This window comes from Protopterus annectens, chromosome 1.part1 (assembly GCF_019279795.1).
Source record: "Protopterus annectens isolate FY-2018-M chromosome 1.part1, PAN1.0, whole genome shotgun sequence".
Taxonomy (NCBI): domain Eukaryota; kingdom Metazoa; phylum Chordata; order Ceratodontiformes; family Protopteridae; genus Protopterus; species Protopterus annectens.
In genome coordinates this window covers 1,052,790,123-1,052,806,898 of record NC_056726.1, presented here as the reverse complement: position 1 = coordinate 1,052,806,898, position 16,776 = coordinate 1,052,790,123, and the positions used below count along the sequence as shown (strand labels likewise).

At 37.2% G+C, this 16,776-nt stretch overlaps 1 protein-coding gene across 1 annotated transcript in view; it reads right to left on the bottom strand.

Moving 5' to 3' along the window:
* The window catches only part of LOC122808876, a 520,542-nt gene that overhangs the window by 229,581 nt on the left and 274,185 nt on the right, over nucleotides 1-16,776 (bottom strand). The window contains exon 3 of the mRNA XM_044079989.1: nucleotides 2,562-2,585. Coding sequence (XP_043935924.1) covers nucleotides 2,562-2,585 — 24 coding nt within the window. The remainder of the gene's footprint in view (nucleotides 1-2,561; nucleotides 2,586-16,776) is intronic.

The window sequence follows — 16,776 nt, the reverse complement described above, 5'->3', positions numbered from 1 at the left end:
TGAAAGAGCTTTTGAGCCTTAACTATAATACCAAAGTTATGAGTGAAAACACTGGTATGTTTAAGTGTGGGAAATGTAAGGCCTGTTCTAGGGTGAAAAATCTATCAGGTGAATTTATTAATGGTGTTAAATACACTTCAACTGATAGATTTAATTGTAAATCCTGTGGGGTTGTTTATATTGTGGGTTTTGGATGTACACCACCGAAATGTTACATTGGCCAAATGAAACGTCAAATTAAAATACGTATTATGGAGCGCATTGGCGATGTGAGGAATTGCTGGTTGGATAGTCCCATTTCTGAGCACTTTAACACAGTTCATAATGATGTGTTGGATTCACTTTTTTTCTGTGTATTAGCTAAGCCAGATGTTAAGTGTTATGATAACTTTTCTCAGAGGTTATTTAACTTGGAAAGTAGGTTTATATTAAACATTGGCACTCTTGCACCTAGAGGTTTAAATTTGTTGATGAATCTCACTTTATAATATGTCTTGATGGTAAATGTTGATGTTTCTTTAAATCTTTTATACTTGTTAATTGATTATTTAATTGAAGTCAATATAAAAAGATGCTGCTGATTGTCATGAATTATTCCTGTGAAGGCTTTTTTTAGCCGAGGTACCAGAAGACAATAAATCTGCAGTTTCCTGGCTCCTGAATGTGGTTGTTCTTCCTTTTCTGTGTTGTGTTTTTTTCTGCTTTTTCTACCTTATAGGAGCTCTAAGATCGTGGGCACTAGTCTTCCTACCTTACAGGAGCTCTAAGATCGTGGGCACTAGTCTTCCTACCGTATAGGAGCTCTAAGATCATGGGCACTAGTCTTCCTACCTTACAGGAGCTCTAAGATCGTGGGCACTAGTCTTCCTACCTTACAGGAGCACTAATATCGTGGGCACTAGTCTTACTACCTTACAGGAGCACTAATATCGTGGGCACTAGTCTTCCTACCTTACAGGAGCTCTAAGATCATGGACACTAGTCTTCCTACCTTATAGGAGCTCTAAGATCGTGGGCACTAGTCTTCCTACCTTACAGGAGCTCTAAGATCGTGGGCACTAGTCTTCCTACCTTACAGGAGCTCTAAGATCGTGGGCACTAGTCTTCCTACCTTACAGGAGCTCTAAGATCATGGGCACTAGTCTTCCTACCTTACAGGAGCTCTAAGATCATGGACACTAGTCTTACTACCTTACAGGAGCTCTTTGAAATGAGATGTGAAAAGAGATCCCGCAAAATACTGAGTGACACATCATCCAGCGTATGTTGTTTCACTAAACTTGCATCTGGTAGAAGGTTACGAAGTGTCCGCTGCAGGACCTCCAGATTCACGAACCATTTTATCCAACAGCAATAAGACTCATTAATGCAGAAATAAATCTGGATGTATCGAAACTATTATAGATTGTTACTCTCCCATTCTTTTCAGTTTTTCATCAGGAATTCTATTTATTACATTTGAAGATTAATATATTCTCATTCAAGTGCAATTCCAATCACTTTTTATGTGCAATATTGTTTCATGTGTTAGTCATCTAGTAGTCAATGTTGTCCAATGTGTATAAATAGTCTACAAGCATGTGTGTCAGCTACCTAGGCTTTTACTTTTTGTAATATAGCTATTGTTTATTAATTAATACCTATCATATGTGCTCTTTTTGTGTTTGTGTTTTTCCTTTGAAAGAGATGACACTTGAAATTTTGTTCGGGTAGCACTTGTTTTTCCTAAATGACAATAAAGTTTTTTTTGAATCATGAATCTTTGAATCTTTTCCTGAGATGCAGCTTGTTTAGATTTAGATTTCCATTTTTCTGGTAATTGTTCTTTGTAAGCTAATAGCATTAAATTTGCAAGGTCTCCCTATGACTAGGCAATTCAGCTCCAGTATTGGAGTGCCTGCCTAAGTGAACATAACTAAACATGTATGGTTTAACTTTAGCATAATTTTGGCTTCAGCATGGAGCCCTTCTGAATCAACCACGTTTTACTTTTTTATCTCTGGGTCCCATAAACACAACAGCATGATGTTGTCCAGCAGGGAACCCTTCTGAGTCAACCACATTTTACCTTTTGTAGAACCTGAGACAGCTATTTCCTGCCACGTATTGAATAGTGAAACAGAACAAGATGCAGAGGAGGCAAACATAAAATCAGTCCTGCTATACAAGGAATGAAGAAGATTAGTTTCAGTAAACAGTAGCAAGCAATGTAAAAAATGCCAAGAAGCTGCAAATAAAGTGCACAATGGGCTGTAAAGGAAATATTGTGGTAACACAAATCCCATTCATTTAGTCAGACAAGAACAAAAGTTGATCATAATCCATGCACTACAAATGGAAAATGGTGCCACTCCAACTCTGGGTCCCATAAACGCAGCACTCTTTAACTTGTCAGAATGGCTGTAATTTTGAACTGTGACTTGCTCAGAGTATAAATTATTTTAGAATTCAGCCTCAGAGTTTAAGAAATCAGTGAAAAGTAGAAGAAATTACACATTTTATGTTATTTTGAATACATTAATGGAATGTAGAAGTAAAAAGACAAATTTTATATTACTTACATTGTGCAGAGACAACGGCTGCACCTAGAAAAAAAAACATGTATATTATTTTTACTGACTGATTTCATAAACATCTTAGGCAAAAACAATATTGAACACTCGGATTAAAAAATAGGTTCAAAATTCATGAAAATATCTTTAATTGCCAAGATTATGTTGCATAAAACTGTTACACTTCTCAAAGTAAGTTTAAAACATTTGACACCAAAGTTTTGACATCTTTCCATCCAGATTCTGTGTTAATTTTGTTAGTGCAGTAAATCTTGTGATGTCATTCTGCTATGAAATCTTTAATTGATGCAAAACTACCAAAATACAAAATTGTATAAGATTTGTTGATAAATGATAGAGAAATAGTTTACAGTAATGAGACAGAAGTTAAAATGACATAATTATGAAATGGTAACTTAATTATTTTTCACAAAGTTCTGCATGGCTGTACCCAACAGTGCTGTGAATTCATATCACTAAAATGCACACAGTAGGCCTAACAGATGCCCATAATACAATATTCCTTCTACTGGAAGCCAAATGTACCATCCCATGTGCATGGCAGGTTTATCTCAAATTCCTCCATTTATAAAAATGGGAACATTCACAGTCTGTTGGATGTAGATTTTACTTGAAGTTGATGATTAACTCTTGGATGTTTGGTAAATTGTTAAGAACGGTTAGTGAAGAGGGGATTGCTAGTGTGTCTTTGATGAAACTGTCCCATTAATTCAGTTCCCTTGTTCCTATTTACAGAGACATCAAGGCTTCATGAGTTAATAAATCTATAGACTAAAATGGAACTAAAAACCTACTCCAAAGCTTCATAATGGGACTTTCACAACCCCCCCCTCCAGTAAGTTTAACATCCTTAAGGACAGTATGAACTCCTTTTTGTGATATGAATATGGATTGCTGTATATATTAATCCCCTTTTGCCATCTTAATAACCATTATTCCCAAGCCTCTATCTTCCTAATAAGGCCAAGGAACTGACTCATCTGCTATGACCAGTTTTTCAGTCATAGCCCAGAGGCCTGGGAAGCTCTGCCTACCCACTTAAAAGAAATCTCACACTTCAGATCCCAGCTTAAGACATACTTCCTCAAACAAGCCACCTGAAAATCCTCCAGTGACAAAAAAAAGCATGGATATCATAAAAAAATCCTCATACCATCTTCGACCTTATTCTACTTAGCACACCCATAAGCAAACATGTACCCACACCCTCTGGCCTTATCTCAGTGCATTTCTCTGTGCTGGTCACAAGCCTGGATAAATTGGAAGAGTTACATCAGGAAATGTATCCAGTGTAAAATGTTTGCCAAATGACATATGCAGGCAACAATACAAATGAGAGGGAGGATAGAGGAATGGTGAGGATGCTGGGAGTAGAGTTGGCGAAGGTGGATGAGTTTAAGTACTTGGGATCAACAGTTTACAGAAATGGTGAGTGTGGAAGAGAGGTGAAGAAGAGAGTGTAGGCAGGTTATAGTGGGTGGAAACGAGTGTCAGGAGTGATTTGTGACAGACAGGTACCAGTAAGAGTGAAAGGGAAGGTCTACAAGAGGGTAGTGAGACCAGCTATGTTATATGGGTTGGAGACAGTGGCATTGACAAAAAGGCAGGAGTCAGAGCTGGACGTGGCAAGAGTTAAAGATGTTAAGATTTTCACTGGGTGTGATGAGGGTGGACAGGATTAGGAATAAGTATATTAGAGGGTCAGCACAGGTTGGACAGTCTGGAGACAAAGCCAGAGAGGTAAGATTGCATTGGTTTGGACATGTGCTGAGGAGAAATGCTGGCTATATTGGGAAAAGCATATTAGGAAAAAAAGAAGGCTTAAGATAAGGTTTATGGATGTGGTGAAAGAGGAGACGCAAGTGGTTGGTGTGAAAGAGAAAGATGCAGAGGACAGGAAGAAATGGAAACAGATGATCCACTGTCGTGATCCCTAATGGGAACAACTGAAAGAAAAAGAATTTTACTTATCAGGTTGTGGGTTTATTTTGTACTGAGCCTGAAAATGGTCCACTTGGATCAGTGTTCCTCTCCAGTAAACAAATTAAAATAAAATAACATAAATTAAGATAACTATAATTATAAATGGTGTGATATTTCAGCCTGATCTAATATCAAGTACTGTGCAAAAAATCATCTTACTCATAGGTTTAGATTAGTACTAGACTAACTGCCGTTGTGTGCCATTTTAAGCCTCACCAATTACCGCACTTGAGAATCAAATCCTGGACTTTGTGTCTGCAGTGCCAGTATGAATCTACTCTGGGATAATCTCAATCTTTTCTGCAGCATAAATACAACATGTTGTATGGGCATGTATCACAGAGAATACAACTTCTATGGAACTGTGTTCTACTCCACATGAAGCAAAGAACTTCTCTTACACTGTTCAAATGTGAATTGGACAGATGGATGGATGACCACAAATGCACCCAGTTAAGCTCCCTTGTCCCTCGTGGATAGGGACAGCATGTAAATGTTCCAAAATATCCTTGTTCTGCTCATCTTTGGATTATTTGTACACATAATATAAGGGTTAAAAGCTACCATGGGAGTGTGAAGCTAGGCTTCTTAAGATACCCACAGATGAATAGCATAGTAAGTACCTCTGAATCTATAAGAGTAGATGTAAAGACTGATGTAAAAATGCTACATCAGTTTATTGCACTAAAGTTCATTATAGCCTTTTCATAATTACTATGGACCTATCTTACTTTGTAGCAAGATGATTACATAGACTTCTTATCTTTCAGTGTTAACACACCAAGGTTTTTAAATGTTCCCCTTTTAACTCATTAACACCTATAGGCCGTGGAATGTCACACCTCTAGCAGCCAACACACATTATATTCCAGAGCATTTTCTGAAAAATAAGCTAAAACAAAGGTAAATAGTTTGTGAAGAATTAAAGCTATAAAAACTGTATAAACAGCAATGAAATTGTAAGAAGTATTCTTTACAGTGATAATAGTCAGTGAATTCATTGTCTTTCCGTAAGTACTATATTATAATGCACATAAACCCCAAAGTATATATTTTTTGCTAAGTATAGACCAACTGCCATATTTCGAAATGTTTGTTTTAGGTGGTATAGGTTAACAGGAAAACTTATTTTATACCTTCCATTCTGATAACTATCAGAAATAAAATAGGACCGGACAATATATCTTGTTGGATCTAAGCAGAATCTAAGACAACCTAACTGCACTCCTATGATGACCCACCACTGGACCAGTAGTCAAGGAGCCTCAATCCTCACCACTAGCAACATTGAGGGATGTACACTGAGAGGGTAGCAAGTATGCACACAGTATTTCAAACAGTATATATAAAACAAAAAAAAAAAAAACAGCAGATGCAACCTTTTAGGGACACTTTAATGTACAAAGATTTAACGCTTTCATCAGTGGTAACTCTGACTTCATCAGAATAACATCATTTCAAAATCACACACTTTTTATACATTAAATTCAGTCACATCCATAATTAAAAACTACCTTTCCCAATTTAAAGAAATATTGCATCCCCTTTTTTATAAAGCACAATAAACACATAATGTGCATTTATAAGTTAGAAATACTTTGCATGGGACTAGAGGCAGTGGAGAGATGTCCTACTTCAAAAGAAGTGAAAGAGGAATAGTTTAAATCTTTTCAATCACTACAGACTGCTTCTCCTTCCTCTATTCATTCTAAAAGAAAGAAGTACTGCCACCTTCTGATTCAGAATCTGGTTCTGACTTTGAAGAGGTTGAATTAATCTTTGCTTCCCATTTCTCTTGTCCTGAAAACTGGAAGTCAGAATCTGAAGAAAATATTTCTTCAGATTCTCCTAGGGAGGAATTATCTTTCACTGAAACTATTTGTAGGATGAAAGACTTATCTACATGAGAACATAAGGAAATATCTGAGACTCAGTTGAGGTACTATGATTTCTTACAAGTAGAAACCCAAAAGCCACTGAATATAGTCCCAGTTGTAGCAGCACTTATAGATGCCTTTAATGATGCATGTATATCAAGCTCCTCTTCTTAGAAAATCAAATAACTTTACCAAGTAACTCAAACTCATAGGTACATCATATGTAAATGTGGCTGCTTCCAGTCCAGTCCCATCTGAGGTGGGAGGTTGGCGTAATGGTTATGGTGTTTATTTTACAGATACAACATGCAGAGTTTGATTCTGAGATGGGGTAATTAGCTAGGCTTAAAATGACCCACAAGGGCAGTTTGCCTAGTACGAATCTATGAATCTATGGATCTATAAGGATGGCAGAATCTTTGAGATTCACAAATAAGACTTATATCTCTTTGACTTTATCCTTTAGAAATATGAGTTGTCAAGCTCATACATCCAAATACCTACAGTATCTACAAACTTAGCTGACATGAAAAAGGCTGTTGCTGACTTACTTAGTTCAGAAGCCAAATCTTCATTTCTTTCTATGCTTTCCTCTGCCACTCAAGTTACCAAACATTCTTTGAGATTCTCCCATGATGCTGCAGGAGCTAGGGTTGCAGCATCTATGCTTTCCTCTGCCACTCAAGTTACCAAACATTCTTTGAGATTCTCCCATGATGCTGCAGGAGCTAGGGTTGCAGCGTCTATGCTTTCCTCTGCCACTCAAGTTACCAAACATTTTTTGAGATTCTCCCATGATGCTGCAGGAGCTAGGGTTGCAGTGTCTATGCTTTTCTCTGGCACTCAAGTTACCAAACATTCTTTGAGATTCTCCCATGATGCTGCAGGAGCTAGGGTTGCAGCATCTATGCTTTCCTCTGCCACTCAAGTTACCAAACATTCTTTGAGATTCTCCCATGATGCTGCAGGAGCTAGGGTTGCAGCGTCTATGCTTTCCTCTGCCACTCAAGTTACCAAACATTTTTTGAAATTCTCTCATGATGCTGCAGGAGCTAGGGTTGCAGCGTCTATGCTTTTCTCTGCCACTCAAGTTACCAAACATTCTTTGAGATTCTCCCATGATGCTGCAGGAGCTAGGGTTGCAGCAACTGGATTAGTCATATGTAGGTTTGTACACTTACAGACTCAGAATATACCTCAGGATGTAAAATCTGAAATTCTCAATGCCACCCTAGATAAAGATGTAGTGTTTTCACAACATATGCAGATATACTCGAGAGATTTGATATAAGGGGGAAAATGATCCAAGGACTAAAGCATTTTTTCAGTCCCCCATTTTAAAATACCAGAAAACTTTTCCTTCTAGTCCTGGAGCATTTTGCAGGAAACATTTTAAACAATTACAACAAAATTCAGGAGAACAATATTTCAAGAACCAATGACAGAGCAGTTCTAAGAAAAGGAAGTATGGGCACATCATACCCAATCAGAGTCAAAGTAAACTGACTGACTACACTACCCTACTCTCCCCTCATCATAGTCTTCTCCATCCTGGCAGCCCTCTAAGCCTTTCAAGGCATCTTCGTCTGTATCTTTCTCTGTGGCAACGTTACTTCAGATTCTTATATACTGGGAATCATTCAGAATGGGTATAAATGGTAGTGGCATTCTTTCTTCCCAAACATAAGAATGAACTCCTATCCTCAAAATTATACCCACCTTTTTTTCTCTCCCATCATTGTAAACATTCTTTCCCAGAGAGTAATAAAATTGTTACTGGAAAATCAAAAAGGAAAAGGATTCTGTTCACACTTTACTCCTGTGACTCCTGTTCAATAATCTTTCCAAACAACCTGACTGCTGTCATACAACACTTCCAACATCCATTTAATCTTTTAGAACCATTCCCAACTACCTTTCTCCCTCCCATACTGCTTTGCACTGTATACATTCATAGTCACACCCCTCCCTAACATCAGCTATCTGTTGTACATTGTATCTTTTATTTTTCCCAAATAAACCCCGACTTCTTCCTATTTACCTACATTCACATACTCTAGTCTTTTACCCCCCCCCATTCCTTATATTCCAGAGAAGATACAAGGATAGCCTAGCTCTCTTCCTTCATGGAAAATTATATTTCCTACCTACCCTCTGTCAGCTTTCAGATTCCAGCAGCGCTAAAGCTCCTTAAGCTGTGCAACTCATTTCCTTCTTGAGCCCTACTTCCCCGATACCTGCTAATTGTAACATACCGATCCCTTTATGCAATTATGCTACTACTTATCAATAGAATTCTCTTCAACTCACAACACTAACCCTACAATGGTCATCCTCTAAATCCAGTAATCTATCTTTTGCTGCCATAAATATTGATTGATCCTCTCAGTTTTGTGGTAACTTTCATTCTAAAAGATGCATAGCACCATATACCTATTCATAGAAAATTTAGATGCTTTTTAAGATTTTTGGTTTCTGGTTCTTATTTTCAGTTTTCTTCTTTACCCTTTGGTTTGTCCACAGCAGTCAGAGTGTTCACAATGTGTGTATCACCAGTGATTGCTTTTGCAGTTTACAAGGATTCCATATCTTTCCCTACTTGGAAGACTGCCTTGTTTTGTAGACTCTGTTCAGAACAGTCAATAAACTCCCCTCTTTGTCAGAAATCTATTTCAGAACCTAGACTTTCAGTCCTGACAGGAAAAGTAATCTCTGATTTCTTCTCACAGTATATTTTTTCTAAGAAGCTTGCTAGACACTTCACAAATGATGTACGCTGTACTGGGCCTACCTATGTTACTAGGCAGTGGGTATATCTTGCCAACCCAAGCAACCAAAGACTAGCTAGGATTCAAAATATTTTTAATAAACAAAAGTTAAGCACTTTCATTCCACACTACATAGGGACTTCATCAGAACAATTCAAACACTAAAACAAGCTTCTTTATATATAATTGATTAATTACACGTTAACAAGTGATTAATAAGTCATGAATCCTAAAGGAACATATCAAATGTAAAAATCCGTGTATTATCCTGATATACCAAACAGTCCTTTAACCAATCTATGTCATGAATAATCACATTTTAAAAAACTTATAAATAATTAAAAACAATCAATGCAAATACAGTGCAAACTAACCATATAGTTACATAAATAAATAATTACAACTTAGATGCTCTTGCCAATAATACAGAAGCTACAGAAATATTATCATTCAGTCCAGGAGATATTGAAACATTCAACTTGACCTATCAAAGCAGATCATAATATTCAGGTCTGTTTTCCAATGCTCCTCCCCTCCCATCCTTGTGAACGGTTCCTAAATACAAAAAGTAAACCTTATAAAAGTTATAGGGTGATAAAACCTTAAGAGTGATGAAACCAGATAAAGGGGGGAATTATGATTTTTGACAGTATTGATTATCTCAACACTATATATCAAAATGTAAAGACAAGTCAGACTGGAAAAAGTTATGTAATGAAGCTTTCATAATTAGCCCCAAGGAATATGAGCTCCACAGAGCCAGATAGAACCTCTCACATCACGTGTCTTATATAAGAGGCTAATAAAGTCCGGTGATATGCTTGTAAAAGCAGGCATTTTCAATGATCAAAGTGTAAACTACTCTATTAGATGGACCTGATGAAGCACAGGTGGGATTGTTTTCTTAAATATAATTCTATAGTGGTAGCTTATGGTGTGTTGTCATGTTTTGATTGTTAAAAATAAAAATAAAAAACTTGTAACTAAGAATGAGGTTTTACAGGCTGCTGAGTTGGTAAACCCACAAGGGGTCTGTCAGGAATATTAAAATAAGGGGCTAAATTCTAAGCTTTGGGATTGGCTCCTTATTTACTGATCTCACAGATTTTCTTCCAATCAGCTCTCCTGGACCCTCCCACCATTGTCTGCATCAGCCTTTAAATAACCGACCTGCTGAATGCAATGTATTAGAACAAGAACACTCATCCATCCACTTACTTGACTAGATAAACTACTTGGAACTTCCACAAGGTGTCTTTATTCCTTCCACAGGGAGGGTATCAGAAACACAGTTTCTAAGATCTGCTAGTTAAGGTGATTTTATCTGGACAAATCCTTTGTACTGTGTTTCTTCATATAGCTCAGGAAGGTGTGTCTCAGGTCAATTATTCCCACATGGACTATGACTGAGTCATGCTTATACTTGTAGTTGAATGACTTGAGTACATGCGTGATCTGGAGGATCTTGACCTCTAATAGACAACTGACTGTTTCCATCTTTTTACTCAGGCTAGTGAGTGGGACAACAGTGTGCCTCACAATAGAGTCTCCTATGATCAAAATATTGGATTGTGTGGTGGTCTGCTTCATGGGCTTATATACAGACAGACTGAGACTTGAGGATGACTGTGTCATAATGGATGTTGCTTTGGTAGTGTGTTTTTGAGGTTGACAATAGTACTTATTGTAATTACGGCATCATGGAGGCCTTTGAGGTTTTGGTTTGGGTAGATTACTTTTGAGACCCTCAGCATATGTGGGTCTATGTGTTTGTCCTGTAGTATGTGTGGCAGGTATTATGTAGTAGTGTGTGTTTCTGACAACCTATTTGGTAATTCTAGTGGCTGTAAGTAAGAACCTTTGTCCAGAGAAAGTGTATATGTACATATCTCACGTACTGTATTAGATTGTTTGAGAACTGGGTGGTTGTCTGAAAACATAAGACAATGTCTACATTGTCTCAGGATGCCCATTTATACCAAGCTGGCTACAGAAATAGTAGGAAACTGCCCATCCATGGTTTCAGGCATAAATGTTGTAGGTTAGAAGAGGAGTGGAATTAAAGAATTCTACGCCCTTCTTTGTCTAAACCCTGTGAGGGAAAATAGATTTGATAGGGTGATAGTAGAGTAATAAGTACAATCTTAGTCTAATGTCATGGAGTAAAGCCCATCTTCAAGAAACCTGGTGCTTGTAGAGCAACTATGTCTTCAGAAACTCTTTGAATAGTTTTTATAGGGAAATTGAGATTCTAATTACCCGTGTCTATACAGTGGATGGAAAGAAAGCAAAATAACCCACTGCAAATCATGACAAACACACTCTAAGGTTTCCTCAGTGATTTTCAGCACAGAAGAGACCAGGCTACACTCTGCTGTCACCAGAAGGCAAACCTAACTCTTCTAATTTAGAACCACCAAAATGAAACTCAAGTGCAGTAAATAACTCAGTCAAACAGTAAACCAAATGACCAGCTCTTAGAATAAAGCAGAAATGCAGAAACTCAATGTGAAGGCTGACAGCCTAGCTCGATATAATTATGTAAATAATTCTATGTCATTGTTAATATTAATATGATCCACAGTTTTGTATAACAAATGTAAGAAAATTGTGTTATGTTCTGAGCTTCAAAAATGCAACTACAGTGCACTCTGCTGGACGAATGTTGATAAGGAAAGCATTTTATGACTGTTTGATCTCAAGCTCAGAGACATGATGTCTGGACTAAGAAATCCTTCCTATTGTCTTAGGACAAGGGTTAATTACTAGGTTTTATATGTAAAATATCCTTTATTGCTGTGGATCCTGATAGGTGCAAGATTACAAACAAATGTTAAATGTTGAGTTCAGTGAGCCTGGGAAACTTCAGCAAAGGTGTCAGAAATTATGTAATGTGAAATGACTCAGCAGTAATGTGTATGTCAATTTAAGACTTTCTCTGAGAGAAAGATTGAACATTTTCAATTTTGTTAAGATTGGACAACAACTCACCAGGCACTTGCTTTGCTTTGTAAGTAGTATTTAGAACTTAGTATTTCTCTTAGTGTTAGAAATATAGCCAGATTAGCCTAGCTGTTTTCTATATTTATGTCAGACTATCCTACAATATTGTTTTAAACATTTCCTGTGATCTCTGAACTCTTGATTAGCACTGTGTTGAATTGATGAGATTTATATTGTGTTTTTATTATTATTAAATATTTTTAAACCTTTCAACTGTGGCTGTTTTTTGTAGAGATAATTTAAGCTCTTAGAGTACATTGCATGTATTTGGTGATACTCTCCAAGCCACTCCATTAGTCTTGCTGCTCAGTCACACTTACTATTTGGACAACAGTAATATTACACAGTGAAATTGGTCATCCTTTGGGAAGGGCCTTATAGCAGCTGATATTAGTGATTGGTGGCAGTGATTTCTACCTTATAGTCTGGAGAGAAGGGGGCATAGCTGGAGAACCTGTGCAAGCCTTAAACAGAAGTGTCTGTGTGTTTGTATATAACTTATATCTAAAAGTGTGTGTGTCAGCTACTTGGGCAGGAACATGAAGCACTGGTTGTACAGAGAGGGTGCTAGAGATTTTGGCTTGACCACTAGGCTGAGATCTGTACCATATAGCTGTGCCAGTGGGGAGTCTTATTGGGGATTTGGAGAGAAAAGGAGACACCAGCCCTAGACTGACTATGATCTCTGTATGTTCTTAAAGGAAAGTGTACTTTACTGTGTGTGTACTTGTTATCCCCCCAATAAGAACGCCTCTCACTGGTGCTAGTGGTGAGGATTGAGGCTCCTTGATTACTGGGCCAGTGCATGGGTGTCACACTCAACAACTGATTACAGTGGCAAAAAAAAAACACTTTTAAATAGGTAAGAGTGCAAATAATACACACATATAACAACAGCACTGGTGTATTTCAAAATAAAGTGCAACACAGCAATGTGATGTAATTATTTATCTGTGGATGTATCTTGGTTCAGCTCAACAGTCAACTACAGTGACAAAAACAGCTGCACTTAAGAGTTCTTAAAAGTCTCTGCAAATAATGCACAAATATAAAAGCATAATGCCTTGACAATCAAAAGCAAGGTTGCCCAGCATTTTCAATGAAGTCCAGTACAGAGTGCCCAATCAAGGACCAGCAGTAATCAATGACCCTCTGCTACTTCTCCCAAGGAGCAGAGTAGAAGCATTAATCCAAAGCTGTCTCCTAAGAAGCAAATTTGACACTTTCCAATGACTGATAGTCTCTAGGAAGGTCAAGAAATAATGTCCCTCTGCTCTTTCTCTCACCAGGAGCAAAACAGGATTATTACTCCCAAACTGATTCCTGGGAAAACAGTTCCCAGGCTCAGCAGCAACTGGTAGTCTAGTCCAAGATGTTACAAAATTTACAAGTAAGCTAGATAGAAGGGTTTAACACTTTGAATATTGCAGTGTTTGCTGAGTGGACTGTTATGAAACAGACTCTAACTCAGGCTTTACAAGTCTAAGGGGAAGGCCTCCCCCATTAGATCTTTCAGTCCTCAGTAGGTTGAGTGGATGAGATGAGACTCTGAGGTGATCCTAATGCCACATTTACAGTAAGGGGTGGTAGTTGAAAAGCAACCAAGTTTAAAAACACAACAGGGACTGGACAGGTGTGTGGGAAAATCTTCAGGGCAACAGAACTCTCAGCACAGAAAATAAAATGGATAAACAGAACAGACACCACAGAAAGCAGCACTAAAAGGCTGTATCAGTTAGTCAACTTACGTGCAGACACAAAGAAAGAAATAAAGATTAAATTACTTCCCTGGCTTATTTCCTGATTTTAAAACTCCAGCAGAGTCAAACACTGAGTGAATGTATATACAGACCAAGTCTTATCAGATGACACAGCCAAGCTAAGCTCTTTTTATTAAGTATTAATCAAGGAAGAAAAATAACTAATGAAAAGCAAGTAAAATCTGAAACCCATGTGCTAAAAATGTTTCCCAAAACCAGGAGTAATTTATCAGTCTACCACCTAGATACACCATTCAAATCCAACAGATTTTCCAAAGCAGAAACTATCAACATGAGGTTATAGCAATCAAGATCCTTGACGTTAAGTCATAAGTATTACAGTTTCACTTATGTATTTATTTACTTATTTTACATTTATTTACTGGGGTAGTGCATTCATCTCATAGGCATAGGGTGGATAGGTATATCATAAATATCACAATGTAAAGAACAGAACAAGTTATACACAGTGTAATACATATATTGTTTCAAGCGAGTTTAGTTAAACTAGTTGGAAAGTAGAAAAGAAAGAATTAAAACAGGTAAAGGGCAGGGGAGCTTAAGGAGTGAGCAAACAGTTCAGCAAAGCTACTAGTATGATTAAATTAAGGTGAAGGAGTGACTAGAGATAAGAAAGGTAATAGGATTTTAGTAATGTAATGAGACTAATGGCACTGATCTGAAGCTTATGTAGCCTATGTATGTAGTAGTAACTGAATGTATCTTAGGAGTATCTGAGGAGTTATGGATACTTCCCTCATTTGTACTTTTAGAAAGGGTCTGAATATTAAAATTTTGATAGAAAGAAACTTTTCAAGTAGGACTAATCATTATAAATTAGAGACATACAAATGTGGTAGATGCCCCTAGTGTCCTCTGACAGCACAAGGGGAAGCGGTGACTGTAGAAGTGCATAGCAAATGCATAGCTGTGACTAGCCATTCCTCATGTGACACCATGGGTGTGGTATATATACCTAAGTGTGAGTTCTGTCCCACTTTTTATATTAGTAAAACGAATATATGAGCACACTAGGGACATTCATAACCAAAATGTTAACAATGTCTTATATAAACACACTTTAGTTTGTGACCAGGTTGTTTTTTTCTTTTTATGTGTTAGAAGAAATTTCCTGTGATGTAAGAGGTGGTCAGTAGGAGACACGAATTGAGTACCGTGAGTTATATTGACAGGTTATCCTTGAAGCCTGCAGGGAACCTGGATTAAATGAGAATGTTTCCCTTTTACCTGTCCTGAAGTTAAGGCCAACAAGATTGTAATGTATAGATTGTGCAATATTTATATACGTTTTTAAAAAAATTGGTTTTACAATTTTAATAAAATTATTAGAAATGTTAGTAATATTTAGGATAATAAGGTTTATGATTACAGTTTTATAAATGTTTTTAAATGAGAACACATGACAATTTGCTTCAGTGCTGTGTTTGCATGGAGTCTAATATGCTTCTTTTTGTCCTGTCTCTTTAAATATTCCTTAAGTTGTTAATAGCTTTGAGTTTACCAATTATTCAGTTTGATTTTAGATATAAATAGAGGTGTGATTTTAGTTCTGGTGTTCATTTCTGATGAAGTGCTTTGACGAAAACATACATAATAAACTAGTGGCGTTAAATACCAGAAGTGCCTGCCTTTTATTCGTTTGGGATTATTTGTGGCTGTACATCTACTGGAGTTGTTTGAATCCTCAGTCTTTGGAGTGTTCTGAGTGTTTTAGTGACTGAGGGTACCCCTATCTGATTCACGTTTACTTAGTTCTGTTTTTTGGGGGTTTGTGACTGCTCCAGTTCTTATGGCACACAGTAACAGTGAAGCTGGAGAGCTAAAAACTCTTTAGCAGTCATTTGTCTCAACTTTTAGAGCTGCTGACTCCTTCCTGTCCATCAGCGCCGGAGGGTGGATCCATGCATTCACTTCCTGGTAATCGAGAAGCTTTGCAAACAGCCTTTAGTGTTACACTGGCTGCTAAGAACTGCCTTGAGAGTTCTGTAAGGCAAAATAGGGCAGACAATGGTGATTTAGAGTTTGAAGAAACACCTAGAAGTCCAGCTGGAGTGGATGAACAGAGTGAAGTTAACTTTCAAGCTGGGACTTCTAAACAAACTACTTTACAAGGTGATTGTTTTAATATTAACTTAACTATGAATTCTAGTACTTTAATGTGTGGCTTGAAAGACACTTTGATTTTGTAGCCGTTAACACTGTAAATTTGTCTGTGTGTAGTAATGCAACATATGCTGACAACGTTGATTTTTTTGCAAATGCTTATATTTATCTTAATAAATGCTTAAAATTGGGAATTGTGCCTAAGGGTCTTAGGCTTTGGAAATTTCCCAACAATGTTGTTGATGGTTCCATTTTTCACCAAAATTTGTTACATATTTTTGATAGAGCTGGTTTTGAGGTAATGCAAGCCATCGTTAAGAACAATGAGTCTATTTTAAGAGATGGTTTTAAGCAGATAGAAATTGTCAATAGGAAAATTACAGAAGATTTTTTATTTAAAGTAGATGAATACTGCAAGCAATATATGGTTAATAGGGTCACTGTTGACCAAAAATGTAATGAAATTTTTGAGAGAGAATAGAGGAAAATTGACAGGAATTTGATTGAGTACAAATAAAAACAAATAAAAAGGGAGTTATCCTAAACCTAGGGAGGTTGCTTACCCACTTTCAAATAGATTGAAGTTTAATAACAAAGGGGACACTAGACCTAGAGATGACTGGGATGAACAAAAAACTGAATTGTCTCAAGGTGAGCCTAGTTTAAACTACCAGGACCCCACCCACCC